Source organism: Erpetoichthys calabaricus, chromosome 1, assembly GCF_900747795.2.
Source record: "Erpetoichthys calabaricus chromosome 1, fErpCal1.3, whole genome shotgun sequence".
NCBI classification, from domain to species: domain Eukaryota; kingdom Metazoa; phylum Chordata; class Cladistia; order Polypteriformes; family Polypteridae; genus Erpetoichthys; species Erpetoichthys calabaricus.
In genome coordinates, this window is record NC_041394.2 from 41,578,365 (window position 1) to 41,598,075 (window position 19,711).

General features: G+C 38.7%; 1 protein-coding gene across 2 annotated transcripts in view; it reads left to right on the forward strand.

The window, feature by feature from the left end:
• Positions 1–15,477, forward strand: part of hk2 (hexokinase 2) — a 30,852-nt gene extending 15,375 nt beyond the window's left edge. The window contains exons 7-18 of one of the 2 annotated variants that reach the window (XM_028798653.2): positions 234–417; positions 690–845; positions 4,180–4,413; positions 4,582–4,886; positions 5,660–5,808; positions 5,892–6,011; positions 6,676–6,771; positions 7,211–7,310; positions 7,394–7,577; positions 9,178–9,333; positions 10,503–10,736; positions 15,047–15,477. In XM_028798653.2, coding sequence (XP_028654486.1) covers positions 234–417; positions 690–845; positions 4,180–4,413; positions 4,582–4,886; positions 5,660–5,808; positions 5,892–6,011; positions 6,676–6,771; positions 7,211–7,310; positions 7,394–7,577; positions 9,178–9,333; positions 10,503–10,736; positions 15,047–15,191 — 2,063 coding nt within the window. In that variant the 3' untranslated portion in view covers positions 15,192–15,477. The remainder of the gene's footprint in view (positions 1–233; positions 418–689; positions 846–4,179; positions 4,414–4,581; positions 4,887–5,659; positions 5,809–5,891; positions 6,012–6,675; positions 6,772–7,210; positions 7,311–7,393; positions 7,578–9,177; positions 9,334–10,502; positions 10,737–15,046) is intronic. The other variant, XM_051928765.1, reaches the window with a different exon arrangement.
• Positions 15,478–19,711: the final 4,234 nt, after the last annotated feature.

Below are 19,711 nucleotides of genomic sequence, written 5' to 3' on the forward strand. Positions count from 1 at the left end.
ATTTTAATTATTGCAGTGCTACTTTATTGTTTTGACTAATGTTCAATATGAATGTTGACAGCTCTTCATTTCTGCTTAGGCTAGAAAATCCTTTTGTATGCTAGAGTTTAGCCAATGAGCATTTAACTTGAATGCATTCTTGACATGACTTTTCTCTTCTGATTTGCTTATGTCTAGAAATGGGCTATTTAATACAACTCTCTCTCTCTCTCTCTCTCTCTCTCTACTCACAGGCACTGGTACTAATGCATGCTACATGGAAGAGATGCGCCATATAGATCTTGTGGAAGGTGATGAGGGACGTATGTGTATCAACATGGAGTGGGGTGCATTTGGAGATGACTGTGTTCTGGATGATGTACGAACAGAGTTTGACCGTGAAATAGACATGGGCTCCCTCAACCCTGGCAAGCAGCTGTGCGTAAACTCCTTTTGCAGTCATTTTCTGAAGAAGGGATTGACATAAGCTGGAGTGACCTCATGTGGGCCCTCTTAAGAGACATTAACAATAGGAGCTCTAGTCTGTAGGGTGTTTTTTCTAAAATATAAGCTAAGTTTGTCTTAATGTACTATTCAAGCTTGGTCTATTTGCTTACTTTTGTAGTTAAGATTTAAAAAAATCTGTTTTTGCACATCGCCCAAAACTACAATAAATTGAGGTCAATCTTTGCATCTTTTTCTACCTTTAGTTTTGAGAAGATGATCAGTGGAATGTACATGGGAGAGCTGGTGCGACTTATTATGGTTAAAATGGCCAAAGAAAATCTGCTGTTTGGTGGCAAGATCACCCCCAGTCTTTTGACCACAGGACACTTTGAGACCACATTTGTCTCTGCCATTGAGAAGTAAGTTGTTGTTTGTTTTTAAAAACTAAATCTACACCCCCTTATGGATTTAGGGTACTGTTAAGATTAGTGTGCTTTTGTTTTCATTTATTTTTTTTTTATTTTTTTTGTTTGTGTTTACCATTTTAACCATTTTAGGTAGGCTGTTGAAAAATTTCCCCTACTTTCTGATTATTAATGGAACTATTTCCTTTAGTTAATCATATACTGTATGTAGTTCAGTTTACTGTTTTAATGCTGTGCTGCTGCTTCTAGCTTTACCTCTTTTTATATAGGATAATCAAAGTAACTTCAGTTTATTTGGGACAAATGTTCACAACATCTCCTTGAATAAGAGAAACAGTTTGTTACTTCATCACATTGTAAAACCAATGTATTGTTTACAAATCTTGGGAAACAGAGGTTAGCCCATGGTGTTGCAATGTATAAAAGGGGAATCTGTGCAAAGTCTTTGGAGAGAGAGTTGACAGTGTAGATTTGCGTACCAGACATGCACAAACAGGACTACCTGTCTTAGCCTGGGGTGAGGGTAGAGCTACATTTTGGTGTGTGTGTACATTTAGATAGATGTATATTTCTATGCGCCACCAAGAAACGCCTCCTTATTAATTCTTCGTAATTTAAAACCTTGTAAAGCTTTTGTCCGTTTACCCAACAATTAATGTTTAGACAGCTTAAAAAAATCATACACATGCACACATAATGTGTATATCTGTATATACTGTATGTGTGAAGCATCCCCCATTTTTGGGTCCTGTTTAGTTAGCTGACACACAAACATTAATCCTCCTTTTTACATGCTGTGCACATAAATAAGTTCTTACAAGAACACTTCCCAAAAGCATCACAGCATAGGTACTCAATCTGACACAAACACACAGCAAAACTTGCAGCATCCTTTTTTTACTTTACAATTATCAAAAGAACATGCCTCTATTCAAACTATGGTCAGTACTTCAAATGAAGGTGTTGTAGACATTCCACATCTGAAGACATTTTCATTGTAAAGAGTTATATCACATATATACATTGTTTTCCGCTTAAATTTAGAGATCTTGCAATTCAAACAAACCAATTAAGTATATGCATTTTTAATTTTGTATACAGTAATCCCTCCTCGATCACGGGAGTTGCGTTCCAGAACCCCCACGAAGGGTGAAAATCCGCGAAGTAGAAACCATATGTTTATATGGTTATTTTTATATTGTCATGCTTGGGTCACAGATTTGCACAGAAACACAGGAGGTTGTAGAGAGACAGGAACTTTATTCAAACACTGCAAACAAACATTTCTCTTTTTCAAAAGTTTAAACTGTGCTCCATGACCAGACAGAGATGACAGTTCCGTCTCACAATTAAAAGAATGCAAACAAATCTTCCTCTTCAAAGGAGTGCGCGTCAGGAGCAGAGAATGTCAGAGAGAGAGAAAAAAGCAAACAAAAATCAATAGGGGTGTTTGGCTTTTAAGTATGTGAAGCACCGTGCGGGGAAACATGTCGCTTGACAAAGCAGCTGCACAGAAGGGAGCAACGTGAAGGTAATCTTTCAGCATTTTTAGATGAGCGTCTGTATCCTCTAGGGGTGCGAACAGCCCCCCTGCTCACACCCCCTCCGTCAGGAGCAGAGAATGTCGGAGCGAGAGAGAGAGAAAAGCAAATAATCAAAAATCAATACGTGCTGTTTGATCTTTTAAGTATGCGAAGCACCGTGCGGGAAGCATATCGCTTGACAAAGCAGCCACATGTAAGCCCAGCAAGGATGGCAGCAATGTGAAGGTAATCTTTCAGCATTTTTTGAGGAGCGGCCATATCCTCTAGGGGTGCGAACAGCCCCCATGCTCACAATATATTTGAGGAGTTTTATTTAATACGTAATACGCGCTCTGGTTGGGTAGCTTCTCAGCCATCTGCCAATAGCGTCCCTTGTATGAAATCAACTGGGCAAACCAACTGAGGAAGCATGTACCAGAAATTAAAAGACCCATTGTCCGCAGAAATCCGCAAACCAGCAAAAAATCCGCGATATATATTTAAATATGCTTACATATAAAATCCGCGATAGAGTGAAGCCACGAAAGTCAAAGCGCGATATAGCGAGGGATTACTGTACACTTTTTTTCAGCAATTGCTTTATCCATTCAAATGGTAGCAAACACTTTCACACATTGTTTTTAACCCATAACCGGATATCCTCTGACTTGGCTAAACTTTCCCTGATAGACTTGAGGCAAAGAAATTGCCTTCACATACTGCACATATATAGATTGTAATACCTTGATTGAAAAATCCTCTATCAATCTGAGAACAAAGCCCATTTTATAACAAAATCGGCATAAAATTTTAAATTTTTGTCCGCTTCCGTTAGTGGGTCAACGTAGCAGATCATCTTTTTTTCCTGTCTTCCTGTCCTCTGCAGCTTGCTCACCACATCCATAAACCTTCTTAGGCCTTCCTCCTACCTGGCAGTTCCATCCTTAACATCCTTCTCCCAATATACCCGGCATCTCTCCTCTGCACATGTTTAAACCAATGCAATCTCACCTCTCTGACTTTGTTTCCCAAATGTCCAGCCTGAGCTGACCTTCTAATGTACTCATTTCTAATATGCTGTTCATCCTTGTCATACCTAAATGTAAATCTTAACATCTTTAACTCTGCCAGCTCTCTCTCTCTCTCTCTCTTTTTTTTGGTCAATGCCTCCATCTCCACCCCATAAAGCTGGTCTCACTACCGTCTTGTAGACCTTCTCTTTCACTCTTGCTGATATGTCTGTCACAAATTACTCCTGACACTCTCTTCCACCCTGCCTGCACTCTTTTTTCACCTCTTCCACAATCTCCATTACTCTGTACTGTTGATTCCAAGTATTTAAATTCATCCACCTTCACCAACTCTACTCCTTGCATCCTCACCATTCCACTGACCTCCCTCTCATTTACACACATGTATTCTGTCTTGTTCCTACTGACCTTCATTCCTCTCCCCTCTAGAGCATATCTCCACCTTTCCAAGGTCTCCTCAACCTGCTCCCTACTATCGCTACAGATCACAATGTCATCAGCAAACATCGTAGTCCACGGGGACTCCTGTCTAATCTCATCTGTCAACCTGTCCATCGCCACTGCAAGTAAGAAAGGGTTCAGAGATGATCCCTGATGTAATACCACCTCTACCATGAATGCATCTGTCACTCCTACTGCCACTGTCTCAATTCCTTCATATTTACCCTGTACCACTCTTAAATACTTCTCCGCAACTCCCAAAATCAGAAAATGTGAAAGTGCCTTTTTTTTTTTTATCATTTTAATTTCTTCTCTATTAAACTTTGCTTTCAGAGATAAGGATGGCCTGGAGAAAGCTAATGAGGTCCTTTCAAAACTTGGCCTGGATCCCTCACATGAAGATTGTCTAGCGACACAAAGGATCTGCCAAATCGTTTCAGAGCGTGCTGCCAATCTGTGTGCTGCAACACTGGCTGGCGTGCTGCGGCAAATCAAAGAAAACAAGGCTGTGGATCGTTTGCGAACTACAGTTGGGGTGGATGGTTCGGTGTACAAGAAGCATCCTCAGTAAGTGGTTGTTGGGGTGTTTTTTGAGGTGTGGGTTCCTTTAAGTGTTTGGCTGCAATGTTCTCTGAGCAGGAAAATATATATATCTAAACTAGTAGGCACTCAGCCAATTTGTGAAATGTTGTTTTTTTTTATTCATTCAAGCACATTTCATTCCCTTTTTGGCAGGTTTGCACGGCGCTTGCACAGGATGGTACGCCGCCTGGTCCCTGACTGTGATGTGCGCTTCCTGCGCTCCGAGGATGGCAGTGGCAAAGGTGCTGCCATGGTGACAGCAGTGGCATATAGGCTGGCTAGCCAGCAAGCAGAACGGCAGACCACATTGGACATGTTTCGCTTGAATAAGGAGCAGCTATTAGAAATCAAGCAGCGAATGCGAGTAGAGATGGAACGTGGTTTGAAGAAAGAAACCCATAACAGTGCCACAGTTAAGATGTTGCCAACTTATGTACGCTCCACACCTGATGGCACAGGTAGACATACACTTTAATTCTATTCATAAATATACCACATTCTGCAGAGCCTTCAAAATATCAGGCCCTTGGTAGGCTGAGGAATATTAACAAAGCTGAAGAGACTGAAATAATGGTGTACCATATTTCATAGAGGCATTTTACATGTATGAGAACATTAGAAGAATGTTTAAAAAGAATGGGATTGGTCAACAAATCCTGCCAATCATATCCATCTAATTTCTCCAGAATAAGCAGAGTTTTCAAGGTCTCTGTAGTTCTACTCTCTACTACATTAGTGTTATGAATCCACTTTTATTTTTAAAAAGGATATAAACTTTTTAAATCTTGCAATTTTTAGATATTTTACTTTTTAAGGAAATTGTTGAAATGATTTTTTTTTTTTTTTTAAATTTGGCTTGGACAGTGTTCTATAAAACGGCTGGAAAACTCTTAACTTACAGAAATATTGTAAGTTTAGAATGTGAAACAAAAATGTTTTGGAGGTCTATATGTACCTCATGGCAACATTTATTTAGCTCCAGTTTATTTATTTTTTTTGCATACATTTTAAAGTTTAAATGGACATTCTGTTGTCATTTGATGGTAGACACTCCTGCTATAGACTTGATTGTGTATGTTGCTAAAGCTTGCCCAAACCTAAATTTAGGTGATGTAAGGATATACATTATGTATAATCTTGTAAAGGGAGACTATAGAATTTTTTCTTCTTTTTCAGTTCATAGTTTACTGCGTTTAAAACGAAAACTATATATATTTTGCATTGCTTTTAGAAAAAGGGGATTTCCTTGCTCTGGACCTGGGTGGGACAAATTTTCGAGTGCTTCTGGTACGGGTGCGTAATGGGATGCGACGTGGTGTGGAGATGCATAACAAGATCTACTCGATCCCAGCTGAGGTGATGCAGGGCACTGGTGAGGAGGTGAGTGAAAATGTTTGAATATACAGGAGAAAAATCTCTCGTTTTATTGTGGATGGTTATAACACAAGTTTTTTTTCCTTCAGCTCTTTGATCACATTGTGCACTGTATCTCGGATTTCCTAGAATACATGGGAATGAAAGGTGTGTCACTACCTATGGGCTTTACTTTCTCCTTCCCTTGTCACCAAAACAACCTGGATGAGGTGAGAAATTTTAGCCAGCACTTTGAGTATTTTTATATAAGACATTCACAAAACTAACCAGTACTTAGGAGTAATCTTTATCCAAAATATTTAAATTATATAAGTCACTTTAGGGCTTAACTTATTTTGGAAGATATTTAAAAATTGCCTACTTTTAATTGTCAACTGTGTTTTCTGACTCTTTTAAAGCAGATGATCATAAGTGCAGTAGATGGTTTCATTATCCCCTGCTATGACAAAATTCATGTATCCAATGTCACTTTTAATTCATACAGTTCCTCTTATACAATTACAACACTGGCAGTTTTTAAGTGATTTGTTTAAGTTACCGCAATGTGTTCAGTGTTTGGGAGAGAACCAGGCAACTAGTGGTTGAAAGCCCCACCACCTTATACAGTACTTCATTCCTAGTGAAGGTAGAACAAGTGGTGTTATTACCTTGATTTGTTGAGGTGTCAGTGGTAGAATTGTTAGAGTTTATGTATTTGAGTGTTTGCCTGCACTCCTAAAAATTAAACTCACATTCCTGTTGTTTTGGACTTGATTGCTTACATTTAAGAAAATGGACATTTACAGTCTGAATATCAAAAGTAACTGTTTGTTGATAGAATACTGGACATCCTTTTAGGAAAAAACCACCTATACAATCTGTCTCTTTCCACAGGGTATCCTTTTGAAGTGGACAAAGGGGTTCAAGGCAACTGGCTGTGAAGGAGAGGATGTTGTTACTTTGCTAAAAGAGGCCATTCACCGAAGGGAGGTCAGATACTTACTTACTTGCTTATACTTCAAAAATAGACTATTTTAAAGTAATTTAGAAATGACACAATTTCCTGTCTCCACAAATCAACAGCTTTCTGTGCACATATTTCCATTTAGAGTCCTGTTCAGTTTCTAGTCCTTTAAATGAGGCATGTACTTTGTGTTTGAGCCAAGCCAGTATCTGATGTATTTTATTGTCACTGGGCAGTCCTCCTGCTCTGAAGGATTGATTGTAGCACAGCACCTATAGGACTCTACTTCCAGTTAGAATGCAAAACCATTCAGGCCCCATTTTTACAATGGAAGACTGCTGTTTGGAGGCGTAAATTACTTTTTACCTGTTCCCTGAACAATTTGTTGAAGATTCAATTTGTTTTTGGCTCTTGCAAAAAATTAAATATTTTTATGCTGAAAAAAATTCTTATTGTCTTTCAAAGGAATTTGATTTAGATGTGGTAGCAGTTGTAAATGATACAGTTGGTACAATGATGACCTGTGGCTATGAAGATCCTTATTGTGAAGTTGGCTTGATTGTAGGTAGGTACTCTTGCTGGCCAGTGGTGATGTAATGCCATCTGCTGTACAGAGAGTGACTTTTTTTTTTTTTTTTGGTCATTTAGGGACTGGCAGTAATGCATGCTACATGGAAGAGATGCGAAATGTGGATCTAGTATCTGGAGAAGAAGGGCGCATGTGCATTAATATGGAGTGGGGAGCCTTTGGAGATAGTGGTTGCTTGGATGACTTCAGAACCCCCTTTGATAAGTCTGTTGATGACCTGTCCCTCAACCCTGGAAAACAAAGGTAATGTTACAGCAGATGTCTAGTGTGTACAGTGAATGATGTACACAATTAATTTGAGTTGTCAGTCTGATAAAACCTGTTCTGCCAGAGCTGAAGGCATACCTTAAATGGGAAAAAAAATCCTTTGTAGCCATTTACTTAGACTGCCAAGTATAGTATGTATGGGTTGGTTTCATTGTGTCACATTTCAGAGATTACTGCACTGGAATGTTGCTACTCTTGTGGGACAGAAATGTCAGTTAAGCACTTAATGGTGCCTACTCAAGATTAGAACAGGATATTATAGTAAAGAACACTGAATAGGTAGATTTAAGCCAATGTCTCACTATACAGCATCAAGTTGGAAGGGATGTCAAACTTGACAACTGTAGCTGGCGATCTCATCACCTGAGCATGTCGCAGGACACAACTAGAAATTGCAGTGTATATCAAATTAGAGAACTGCATAAACATTTTCCATCACAATTTTAGATTTCCAAAGTATTGCAATCTTGCCTCATTTTCTGACAACCAGTAACATGTTGCCCAAAGGATCCAGTGTCTGTGTCAAAGCATTACAAATATGGCAAGTCCTCAACCTTCCCACACAAGTACCATTCTGTCATGGTATGTAAATTGCACAACATCAGACAGGCAAGCCTCTCGTCTGTTTGTCAGGACCAAAATCCCAGTGTTCCTTTATTCCATGTGGCTGCATTATATGCATTGCACTTCCATCTGAGTGCTCATTGGTCGTCAGCCGTCACATACACAGAAATGCACCCCGAAAACTGATTTTTGTCAGAGCAATTCACAAGCTGAGTGTATCAAGACATTGGGTATGTTAAACTACACGATGTCCTATCATGGGAGTTCACTGCAACTGACTTGCTAGGATTATGTAAGTAAAGTCTGCCACTGAAAATTACTGTAAAAGTCCTGTAACATGATGTGGCACTTATTGATAGACTTCCAAGAAAAAGTAAAATTCCTCTTCATAGGCCACAAAATTGCTTTTTGTGACTTGTAATGTCATTGTCACATCATGGAAGTAGAGAATACTCCTGTCCAGGCCATGTATGACTTAAATTATATAAATCTATGACAGTTGGGTTGTTTGCAATAAATTGTTTAATCTAGCCAATAATTCTTGCATTCTTCCTGCAACTATTTTTGACTAGCTTTAGTAGCCATAATGGGCTTCTCATCACTGTTTAGAAACTATAGAATGTGGTTAATTTGAGTCTGGCAAGGGGTAGACAAATACAGGAATAATTTTAGATTTATTTTAAGGCTGAAACATACTTATCTGCCAACCTGTGCAGCACTGTGGGTATAATTTAACATTGTAAGCCAATTTACTATTGTTGCAATAAAAATCGTTAAAGCCTTAGGATGCTTTGCAGCCAAGGGACTTTTAAGCGAATAGAATTAACTCGATGGTTTTTTTTTTTGTAGCAACCAGCAAAATATTAATTAATAAAAAGTATGATTCTAGATGGGTTTCACATTGGACTAGGGGAAGACAAAACTGCAAACTTTCCATATTTTTAAGCAGCAGTATCTTGAGACTCCTTGCATTGTAACTGCTATTAATCTGACAACTACTTGCATCTGACAGGTATGAGAAGATGATCAGTGGAATGTACCTTGGAGAAATTGTCCGTAACATTCTTATTGATTTTACCAAAAGAGGCCTGCTCTTTAGGGGCCGCATCTCTGAAAGGCTGAAAACTAGAAGCATCTTTGAGACCAAATTCCTGTCGCAGATTGAGAGGTATGTTTGGAGAACTAGATTTAAAAGATAGGGTATGAAGAGAAGGAAGGAAATATGCACCTTTCTATAAAAACTTGATTTCTGTCAAACATTTCAATTACACTTAAGCTATTTTTAATTTATTCATTGAATCTCTATGAAATGTAGTTGGTTGTTTCTGTAATAATATAACTTGCTTTGGTCCATTTTGTCATTGTATTTGAATTCCCAGACTTTTTTTTTTTTTTTTCTCTCGATCATCTCTGAATTTGTGAATTTCTCCTTGGGATTAATGAAGTATCTATCTCTGTTTTGTGTATTACATTTATTTATTATGAAAATTACTTGCAGATGAAAAATACACAGAAAAACAGTTTCTATATTTTTATAATTAGAATGCTGCCGCATTAAATCACTGGTTAATGCTGTGTTCAAGTGCCGTAGGACAGACGGGAAATTTAGTGTTAACTCCCTGCTAAGCGGTAAAACCCAGTGGAAAAAATCATAGAAAATAATGCTGTCTAAACTAGCCAAGTTATGTTGTAATGTTGATGTCTGTCTCTCTCATTGAATAATATCATCCAGAAATGGCATTATTTTTTTCATATTTTGTGTTTGCACCTGAAGTTAAGGAAAAGTGCATTTAAGACGGAGGTCAGGAAGCACATCTTTACTAAGAGTTGTTCAGAATCTGTAGCAAACATCAGAGTCATGTGATTTGAATACAACCTTTAAGAAGTCCCAGAATTAGATTTTTGGGGCATCTTAGCTAAATAAACTTAATGAACTGAATAGTCTGTTCTAGATTCAAAATTTTCCTGTGTAATTTGAACAATGTGATAATTTTATTGCACTTAACAGCTTTTATTTTCACCAAAAATTAGAGCTGATCATTAATTGCATTTTGTGAGCACTCAGTAGCAATTCTTCGCATTTTTAAATTTAATGCAAAATACCTACTGGAAATTTTATGAAAATAAATATACAAGATGCATTTAGGCACTAGTGGTATTTTTGAAAATTCCAGATAAGCATAGTTTTCATTATATTTCTTATGCAACACAGATGATCTGTAAATGCTTCTGAATTAATTTATGTAAACTGTTCAACAGAAGGGTTTCTTTCTTTGGGTGTCTATTCAATGTTTTCATGCGACAATGTTTAATCAGCTTTCTCTTACTGTTACACAGTGATCGTCTCGCCTTGCGTCAGGTGCGCTCAATCCTGCAACACTTGGGTCTGGACAGCACTTGTGATGACAGTATCATTGTCAAGGAGGTGTGCACTGCTGTAGCCCGGCGGGCTGCTCAGCTGTGTGGTGCTGGCCTTGCTGCTGTTGTGGATAAAATCCGTGAAAACCGTGGCCTGGATTTTCTCAAGATCACCGTTGGAGTGGATGGCACCCTGTACAAACTACACCCCCAGTAGGTGACAAGCCTCTTGAGGCTCTTATAGATACTTCATGTAATACAAGGAAAAGCAGGCTGATCATTGCTGTTTGAGAGCTGAGGACTAGAATTAATATCTGCATTAGAAGAGTCTGAATGTAATGCTTGTAGATACCTACTAACCAACAACAACATTTATTTATATAGCACATTTTCATACAAAAAGTAGCGCAAAGTGCTTTACATAATGAAGAAAAGAAAAATAAAAGACAAAATATGAAATTAAAATAAGACAACATTAGTTAACACAGAAAAAGAGTAAGGTCCGATGGCCAGGGGGGACAGAAAAAAACAAAAAAAAAAAAACTCCAGACGGCTGGAGAAAAAAATAAAATCTGCAGGTGTTCCAGGCCACGAGACCGCCCAGTCCCCTCTGGGCATTCTACCTAACATAAAAGTAAATAGTCCTCTTTGTATTTAGGGTTCTCACGGAAGAACTTGATGATGATGGTCATGCAGACTTCTGTCTTTTAATCCATCACTGTTGGAACATCACGGTGCTTTGAGTAGATGCGCCACCACCAAAAGGACACCGGAAAAGGAAACGGAAGAGAGAGAGTAGGGGTTGGTACAGATTTTAGAGCCACCATGAATAGTTATTATAATGAATTGGATATACAGAGTAAAGAGCAGTGCAGATATTGGACTGTGTTAGAACTGGTGCAGCAGCTCAAGAACCTACTCAAACATATGTTACAAGTTCTTATAATTAAACTAATTGAGAGAGGTCAGGGAAACGGTTTAATTTGTTTTTGTGTAATTCCTTTACTTTTGCATAACACTGTCATAATTTGCAAAAAAACATTTTTTATAATGTTGTATAGTTTGTCTGGGTATCTGTTGATGCATAGATGGTAAGAAGACCACTTGAGCCTCTCTTTCCTGTCAAGTTCAAGCCAAATGGCTTTATTGGCATACCATCCATACACAGTATTGTCTCATACAGTGGCAGGAAACGACATTCTCCCTGACCATTGTGCAACATGCATAAGTGCAAAACAAGTAAACAACTATACTATTAATGATAAAACAAATAATAAAGAAAACCAGTAGTAACAGATACACTCCTAGTAGTTTGTTTATATACAGGATATCTGAGGGGTGAGGTACAGTTCAGAGTCCGGACAGCCAAGAGGTTAAAGCTGTTGTAGAAACTGGCAGAACTGGTTTGGTTGCTGCAGTACCTCCCAGCAGATGGAAGTGGGACTAAAATCACGGGAAGTGTGGCATGGTCCTCCATAGTGTTGTAGGCTGTACAGGTGCAATATTTGATTTGATATGACTTTATTGGAAGATAAAGAGGTCGCAGTGGTCTGTTTTTTGCAGTGTGTACAATCAGTTGTAGGATTGTGGTCCTACGCTGAGGTTTCCCAAACCAGATCACAGTGCTTCTGACCACAGTGCTGTCAATGATGCCCCTGTAGAATGTGGCAAGAGTTTGGGGGGGGGGGTGGGAGGGGTTGGGCTTGCTTTCCTTAGCCAATGAAGGAAGTGGAGGCTGTTGTACCTTCCTGGCTATGGAGGTCGTATTAATTGACCAATTAAGTTCAGCATTGCTATGCCAATGCTCAGTGCAATGGAACTGAGGATGGTGTTTCAGATACGGACTGCCTGGGGTCTCTGTCAGGAAGTCAAGCATCCATTTACATAGGGAAGTGTTGTGACTGAGCAGACTTCATTATGTGACTTCTTATCAGCACAATGTTTAAAATGCAGTAAAATTGGTTTCACATGTTGCATTTAGAGTGTTCTGATTTTTTTCCCCATATGAACTTTGAAAGTATGGTAGCCAGACTCACCAGAAAGAGTTTGTGATTTGAGGGTTTCAGATTCTCCGAGGCAGCACTCTGTCCTTGAGCATTACTGTTACTACATAGTGTTACAGATGTACTGCTGGTGTCAAGGGACCAAGCCTTCTCTTTAAGAAGGGTCCGCCTTAGTTTGGCAAATTTTTGTTACTGTATGTTTAATGTCTATATATAGAAATGCTCAGTTTTTAAATTCATTTGAAAGTAAAGCAAGGATCTGTGAGTAATATTCCTAAGCTTGTATTGGTTGTCTTGGTTTATCTTGAACATATTACACAACTTTGGGTTTTTTAAAACCACTTGACGAGTACATGTTGTAGTATATGTTGAATGAGCAGACCCTATTCAGTGCATGGTGTCACTGACACTGTTGCTCATAAAATATTTAGACTCAATTAAGAGGGTATACTTTAGACCAGTAGTCTTAAACTCCAGTCCTGGAGGGCTGCAGTGGCTGCAGGTTTTCATTCTAACCCTTTTCTTAATTGGTGACCAGATTTTGCTGCTGTTTAAACTCCTTTTCCTTTTATTTTAATTGGCTTGTTAAAGATTTGTTCCCCTGATCATTCCTCTGAATTGCTTAATTTCTTTCCTTAAATGGCATCTAAACAGAAATTTAAATGTGACATGAGTGAGCCAACAGAAGACCAACGAAGTCTGGGCCTCAATCTCCAACCAGTTGCTCAATTAGGAGCTGAATCTTGTCATTAATATAAACCCATTCTTTAAATTCCATGGCTTATTGCTGCTCTCATTGTGCAATAGAATACATTTCCAAAATTGTTGATTTTTTTTTTTTTTTCTTTTTTTTTTTTTTCTTGGAGCAGTGTTAAAATATTTTGGTGACCTGAGCAGATCATTCTTGAGACCTTCATCTTTCTTTATTTTCAGATATTGTATGATGGACAAAGTTTGCTGGTCATGTTTTGGCTCATTTTTGTATCTTCTTATTGTTCGGATGCTAATAAAGGGGAAAAAAAAACAATTAAGGGGTCTGAGTCTTCAAGAGTGAGTCAATTACAATTCAAAAGAAGTTAATTAGCAGCAAAAACAGGTCACTAATTAAGAAAAGGGCTAGAATGAAAACCAGCAGCCACTGTGGTCCTCCAGGACTGGAGTTTAAGACCATTGTTTTAGACTGATGTCTCATGAATGAATCTTTTGTTTACAATGCCAGTTCATCGAACCATTTGTTTTCATAGTTAAATTACTTATTGAATGTAAGGCATTTGGTGGTCTTAGGAGTGTTTTCCCACTACCCGGAGTACAATAACTACATATAAAGGAAGCAGCTAATACATCATGAGTTAATATTAGAATTCATCCCTGAATAGGACGGTAGTGAGACCAGCTGTGTTATATGGGTTGGAGACGGTGGAACTGACCAGAAAGCAGGAGACAGAGCTGGAGGTAGCAGAGTTAAAGATGCTAAGATTTGCACTGGGTGTGACGAGGATGGATAAGATTAGAAATGAGTACATTAGAGGGTCAGCTTATGTTCGATGGTTGGGAGACAAAGTCAGAGAGGCGAGATTGCATTGGTTTGGACATGTGCAGAGGGGAGATGCTGGGTATATTGGGAGAAGGAGGCTAAGGATAGAGCGGCCAGGGAAGAGGAAAAGAGGAAGGCCTAAGCGAAGGTTTATGGATGTGGTGAGAGAGGACATGCAGGTGATGGGTGTAACAGAGCAAGATGTAGAGGACAGAAAGATATGGAAGAAAATGATCTGCTGTGGCAACCCCTAACGGGAGCAGCCGAAAGAAGAATAAAAATATATATATATATATATATATATATAAATACAAATACACACTTGACTTGAACATTCCTAGTTTTCATACTCTTTCTCTGTACGTTTACCATTCGATTGCTCAGAGGTTGATGTGCTTGCTGCTTCCTGAGCAGCTTTTCTTTTCTCCACCCTAGTGGCCCGCTTCTTTTCTTCTTCTTCCGTTGGCATATTTTCACGTTAAAACTGATTTAAGTCAGTGTTTGTGTTGCAATTCCTTAGTACATTTTCCTTAAGTTTTCACTTAAGCTGGCACTTAAATCATTCTTGAGGCAGATTGAAGACTTAAGATATGAAGAGGTAGGGGAAATGAAGGTGGTAGGGAATGAGAACGGCACCCATACACATGTGCTGGCCTGCTGCCAAGAGTTGATTCTACAATAAAATGAAAATATAAACAGAGGAATAAACTTGGAGGTCAATCATCACCCCAAAAGTGAATACTAGATGTCACGTAGTATATGTGTACCAAATTTCAGGTCAATAGTTTTGCACACGGTTTGTGAGCAACAGCTGATTTAAAATTACACACTTCTCCCTGAATCATATAAGCATACTTGGAAGTTAGGAGTCTCTTACTTAAACTGCTGCTTTATCATCTTTTTTTTCACAAATCTGCATGAACTTGTCTGAGATTATTCAAATCCGAAAAACTAATTTATTTTTTCCCCCTCCTCTCTTCCCTTAGCTTTGCGACTGTTTTGCATCAAACAGTCCAGGACTTGGCCCCCAGCTGCAGTGTCTCCTTTCTCCAGTCTGAAGATGGAAGTGGCAAAGGTGCAGCGCTCATCACAGCTGTGGCCTGTCGGATTCGTGAAGCAGGGCAGCGCTGATCAGAACATAAATGAGCCTCTGGTAGAGGAAGATTAAAAACAAATCTGGCAATGTGGGACAATTTACAGCTAGGTTTCCCTCTAATAATCACTCTTCAGTGAAGGACTGAAACGGCAAAGGGATTTTTGAAAGGGCTTACCTGGCATTGTAGCACCCTGACGGTTGGTTTTTTTTTTTTTTTTTTTTTTTTCCCCCTAACATACATTGGTTCTACCTTGGCAGTACTGGAGTGTTTATTTTTTATTTTTATTTTTTTGTTTACAAGTATTTGACTTTGGGAAATAAGTCTTCCAATTTTGGAGATTTAAAAAGCACAAGGTGACTCTTTCAGTGTTTGGATAAGCTAAACACAATCCAATATTAAACTGCTGCTGCTACTGGTTTTTTAAACCAGCAAAAAAGGGGGGGGGGGTAATCATCCTCTTAGCGGGTGCAATTGTTTTATTTTTCTTTTAAAACCAACAATTTATGTCAAAGAACAAAAGACCTGAATTATGCGAAAGATGTTATTCCGAGTAGCAATAACTGGGATCAATTTTCATTTCTTCTTTCTTGTCATTGTGATTTTGGAATTAATTTGTTTCGCACAAGTACGTTGACTGGACCTAACATCTTGGCAGAACAGTGAACCCGAACAGAGCTCTTCCAGTGGGTTTTACTATTCTAGTACACTTTGCCTGACCACCATCCTAACATACGATGCTGTCGCTTATTTTTAACCCCGCTCTTTGGCTAGTGTGCACTTGGGAATGTCACGCGTTTTAAAGATTAACTTGTTAAGGTGACTAGACTGTTAGTACCTCTTGTAAACCAAATGAGCATTTTTGACATCTTGCCATTATGGCTAATATTTTTGCTTTTCTTTTGCACAATAGAATGAGTTATATTGGTTCTTTATTTCTAGCAATTTTTGAGAAATTCAGTGGTGGAAGTGCATTTTATTGGGGTTACCGAAGAGTTAGAGTGGCAGCTCGGGTGGCGTCAAGTCAGTTGCTACCTTGACTGGATGCCTGCAGTTATTTTCTTCTGCAGGTCCTCTTGGCCATGTACACTTTCATTTTGGCTTAATGATTCTTGAAGTTATTTATTGAAGTTTATTTGAGACAAGAAATCTGAGCCAAATGATTCTGTCTGTAGAGAAATGTGTTGATGCATTACTTAAGCTTGGGTGTGCTCAACGTTTTTGTTTTTTTGAAGTCAGTTCATATTTATTGTAATGTGATATTTTGATAAGACGTTAGTACCCTCTGCTGTTGGCAAATGGTATTGCAGTATGGTGGGAAATGCATTGGAGAGATTTGGACAGGAAGAGTTCAGGGCGATTTTTTGGTGCCTGTTTTTTAGTAAACAGTGCTTGTCTGAAGTATGTTTTGTTTTTCTTTGGAAAGAAAATTAATTTATGTGCTTATTTACTTATAGGTGCACCCTCCCTTTTTTTCTTTTCCATTTTTTTTCCCTAAGCACAGATAACCAAACCAAAAATCTAGTATCCTTTAATACAACTTACACTTTGTGTGTTTTCATTTTTTATGTTATAATCTACTCTTGAAGTTTTTTTGCTTTGAACACTTATTTAAATTGTTAATACAAGTGTCATTTGTAGTAATATTTATCAAAGTAGCTTAGTTCTATGTATTCTTTGATGCAAAGAAGATGGTTATTTATATAGAGATTATTTAACAATAAAATTTCTAATTTTTAAATTTACATTTGATCTCCTGTGTTTTATTAATTTTTGTGTGGCCGTTAAATGTGTATGCACGTAGACCGATCAGTAATGCTTACAGGCAGAGACGAAGCAGCTTTTAATTTTGGCTTTTGGAAGGGGAGTCGCACCAGGCTCGTAGTTTAAAGAATCTGAAATTGATTCCAAGGCGAATAACATTTTTTAAGTGAATGGACTTTGGACCTTGCAATGATCAGTAGAGAAGCACAAAGTCTTAATATTGATTTCTGTTCACGCCCTAATGTAAAATGTCACTCATTTCAGGGGGGACTGAATTGGATGCAACACCTACTGCTTACACTCTGCCCCTCTCACCTGGTGGTGGTCCTGGCAGTAGTGCAGCCATTTTAACTGGTGTAGCTGATCTTTTTGTGAACTGCAGGGCAGATGTTATCGGGGGGTCAAAGCTTGTCGACTGTGTTTCATTGGTTAGCTTTGCTCTTAGCCCCCTTTGCTTCAGGGTGGTCTCCAGTCCCTCAAGTGCTGATCGTGTGTTATTTCTTTACAGCTCAATCCAATCCCAGATCATCAATTGAGTGTCTAACTTTCACTGGGACACATTTACAAGTTTATTCAGATTTAAAATTTTATATTTAATATTTTTTGAGTTCAATGTGTTCACTCACAGTACACTGAATGATGTTCAATTTGTATTTCAAAAATTAGAAATTTGACTTCTTCATCCTCAAATGTGATATTACTTTTGTAGGAGATGCAAACATAAACATCTAGGGGGTGCGGGGCATAGAAAAGTCTGGGGTACCACTGCATTAATGGAGTCGATTGAGCCTCGGCTGTAGGGACAAATTTAAATGAGACTGACTTGGTGGAGTCTTAACTTCATAAGTGGGCTTCATGGTTGAGCTATTTGGACAATTTAGCTAATGAAGCAAAAAGTTGATGGACTGAATCGTCTCCTCATGTTTGTCAAATATCTTATGTGCTTAAGTGTACACAGGCACCGTGCAATAATCTGGGGCCTCATTTCTAAAACTGTGTGGATTTGAGAATGAAAATATATGTGCACCAAAATAACAGGAAAATGCATACAGCAAAAAAAATTCTAAAACCTGGCGTATGCATATTTTTCTGCTGAATTTACGGTGTATAAATCCCAATCGCCTTGTAAATATGCGTACATGAATTCTCCTTGAGCACCACCCTGAAACATCCATACATGGAGAATGCTAATCGGCCTCGTACATATGCAATCATGATGGTGCAGAACTTCACAGACTGGTAGAGTAGCCCCCTCCTGATCCATCGAGACCCCGGACGCCAACATTTAAGAGTATATGGCTGTGCTCCGCAACAGCGCTTGCAAGATCATGTGTGACATTGTTTATTGTTTCTCCACTGCACTCTGGAGGGTCCAAGAAAAGTGTAAGCGTCTGAATGGGTAGCCTGGAACACGTAATGACATGATTGTTGCAGTGAATAGTATGGCCGTATGAAACCCTGAGGGTTCAGCCAGTTACTTTACCAACAAGTCAGCCGCCACATACAGCACCATCATGTCACGTCAAAGCTGCTTTTCCTCAAAGTAAAAGAATCCTGGATTGACTCGGGCCATCGAAACACATTGTCCCATCTTGCATGACTTGTGCAATAATGGAATGAAACCACTCGGTTAACAAAAGCAGCTTTGCTCTTGCTAGGTGCCGTTAACGTGAGTATAGCAATGAGCTCCCAGTACGCTTGGAGAACTGAACACTACTGCAAATGACCTTTTTTATGTTGGCAAAAATATATTATGTTTCGTGTAGGTAAACCTACACCATATGAAACCTGGATATAGTGCCCAACCAGTCATGTAATGACTTCCATCACAGCAGGCATAAAGGAGTTGAGATATTCTTAACCTGTTGGCTTGTTCTCTGAGAAGTGACAACCGGTAGCCAATATAAACTGATGAAAAAGACAAAGTGCAAATATGGAGCACTGTCCCTCTTAAGAGAAAAGTAAAATACAGTCAGTACCTCATATTTATCATTTTTGAGGTGTAATCTGTTTGTCGCGTCAATGCACGCTATAATAATTTTGGTAAAATTGTTACAGTACATGCGAGTTGTTCTTTAACCGGTTTGTTTGTACTTCCTTACTTGATCAAGGGTGTCGTCATTTCCCAGTTTCTCCGAAATGTTGCATACACGTGGGTCAAAGTTGCTGTAAATATTTTCCCCTGTCAAGTTTTCTTTTATAAATCCCGACGTTTGAGTGGGAAGTTGCATATGCATATTTTAAGTGTGTGCAAGCTTTAGAAATGAGGCCCCCAGCACACATTCAAAGTTGTAGCACCATGCAGATATATTATCCTAAAGTCTGTGTCTGTCATCACTGGTTAGGGTAGAGATGGGTTTGATCTGTGGAGGGATTTTACAGTCAGTAGGCCAGAAAAGCTCCCTTTGGAGACTTTTAGTTCACCATAGTGGAATGAGTCAATGACTAAACGTCATCCAGGACAGAGCTTCATGGAGAGGATGGAAAGCATTAGTTGCACAGGCCATCTTCCTTCTGCTATCCTCCTCTTTTCATAAAGTCTTCCTCAGGGGAAGCAGCACATTAAAAAAAAAAAAAACATTTTGCACTTGGTGTGTTTTCTTGGGATGGCAAACCAAGCACCTTAAGGACTTCTGTAATTTTTCAGGTTTCATTCCGACAATTTTGACATTCAGAACCCTTGAGGAGTTCACCATTTCTTTATTTACCTTCATTTAGCTGAGCCTGCCAGGATAAATGTTGCTGTGTTCAGGTATATCTGAGCAGAGTTCTATAATTCTACAGATTGCAGGA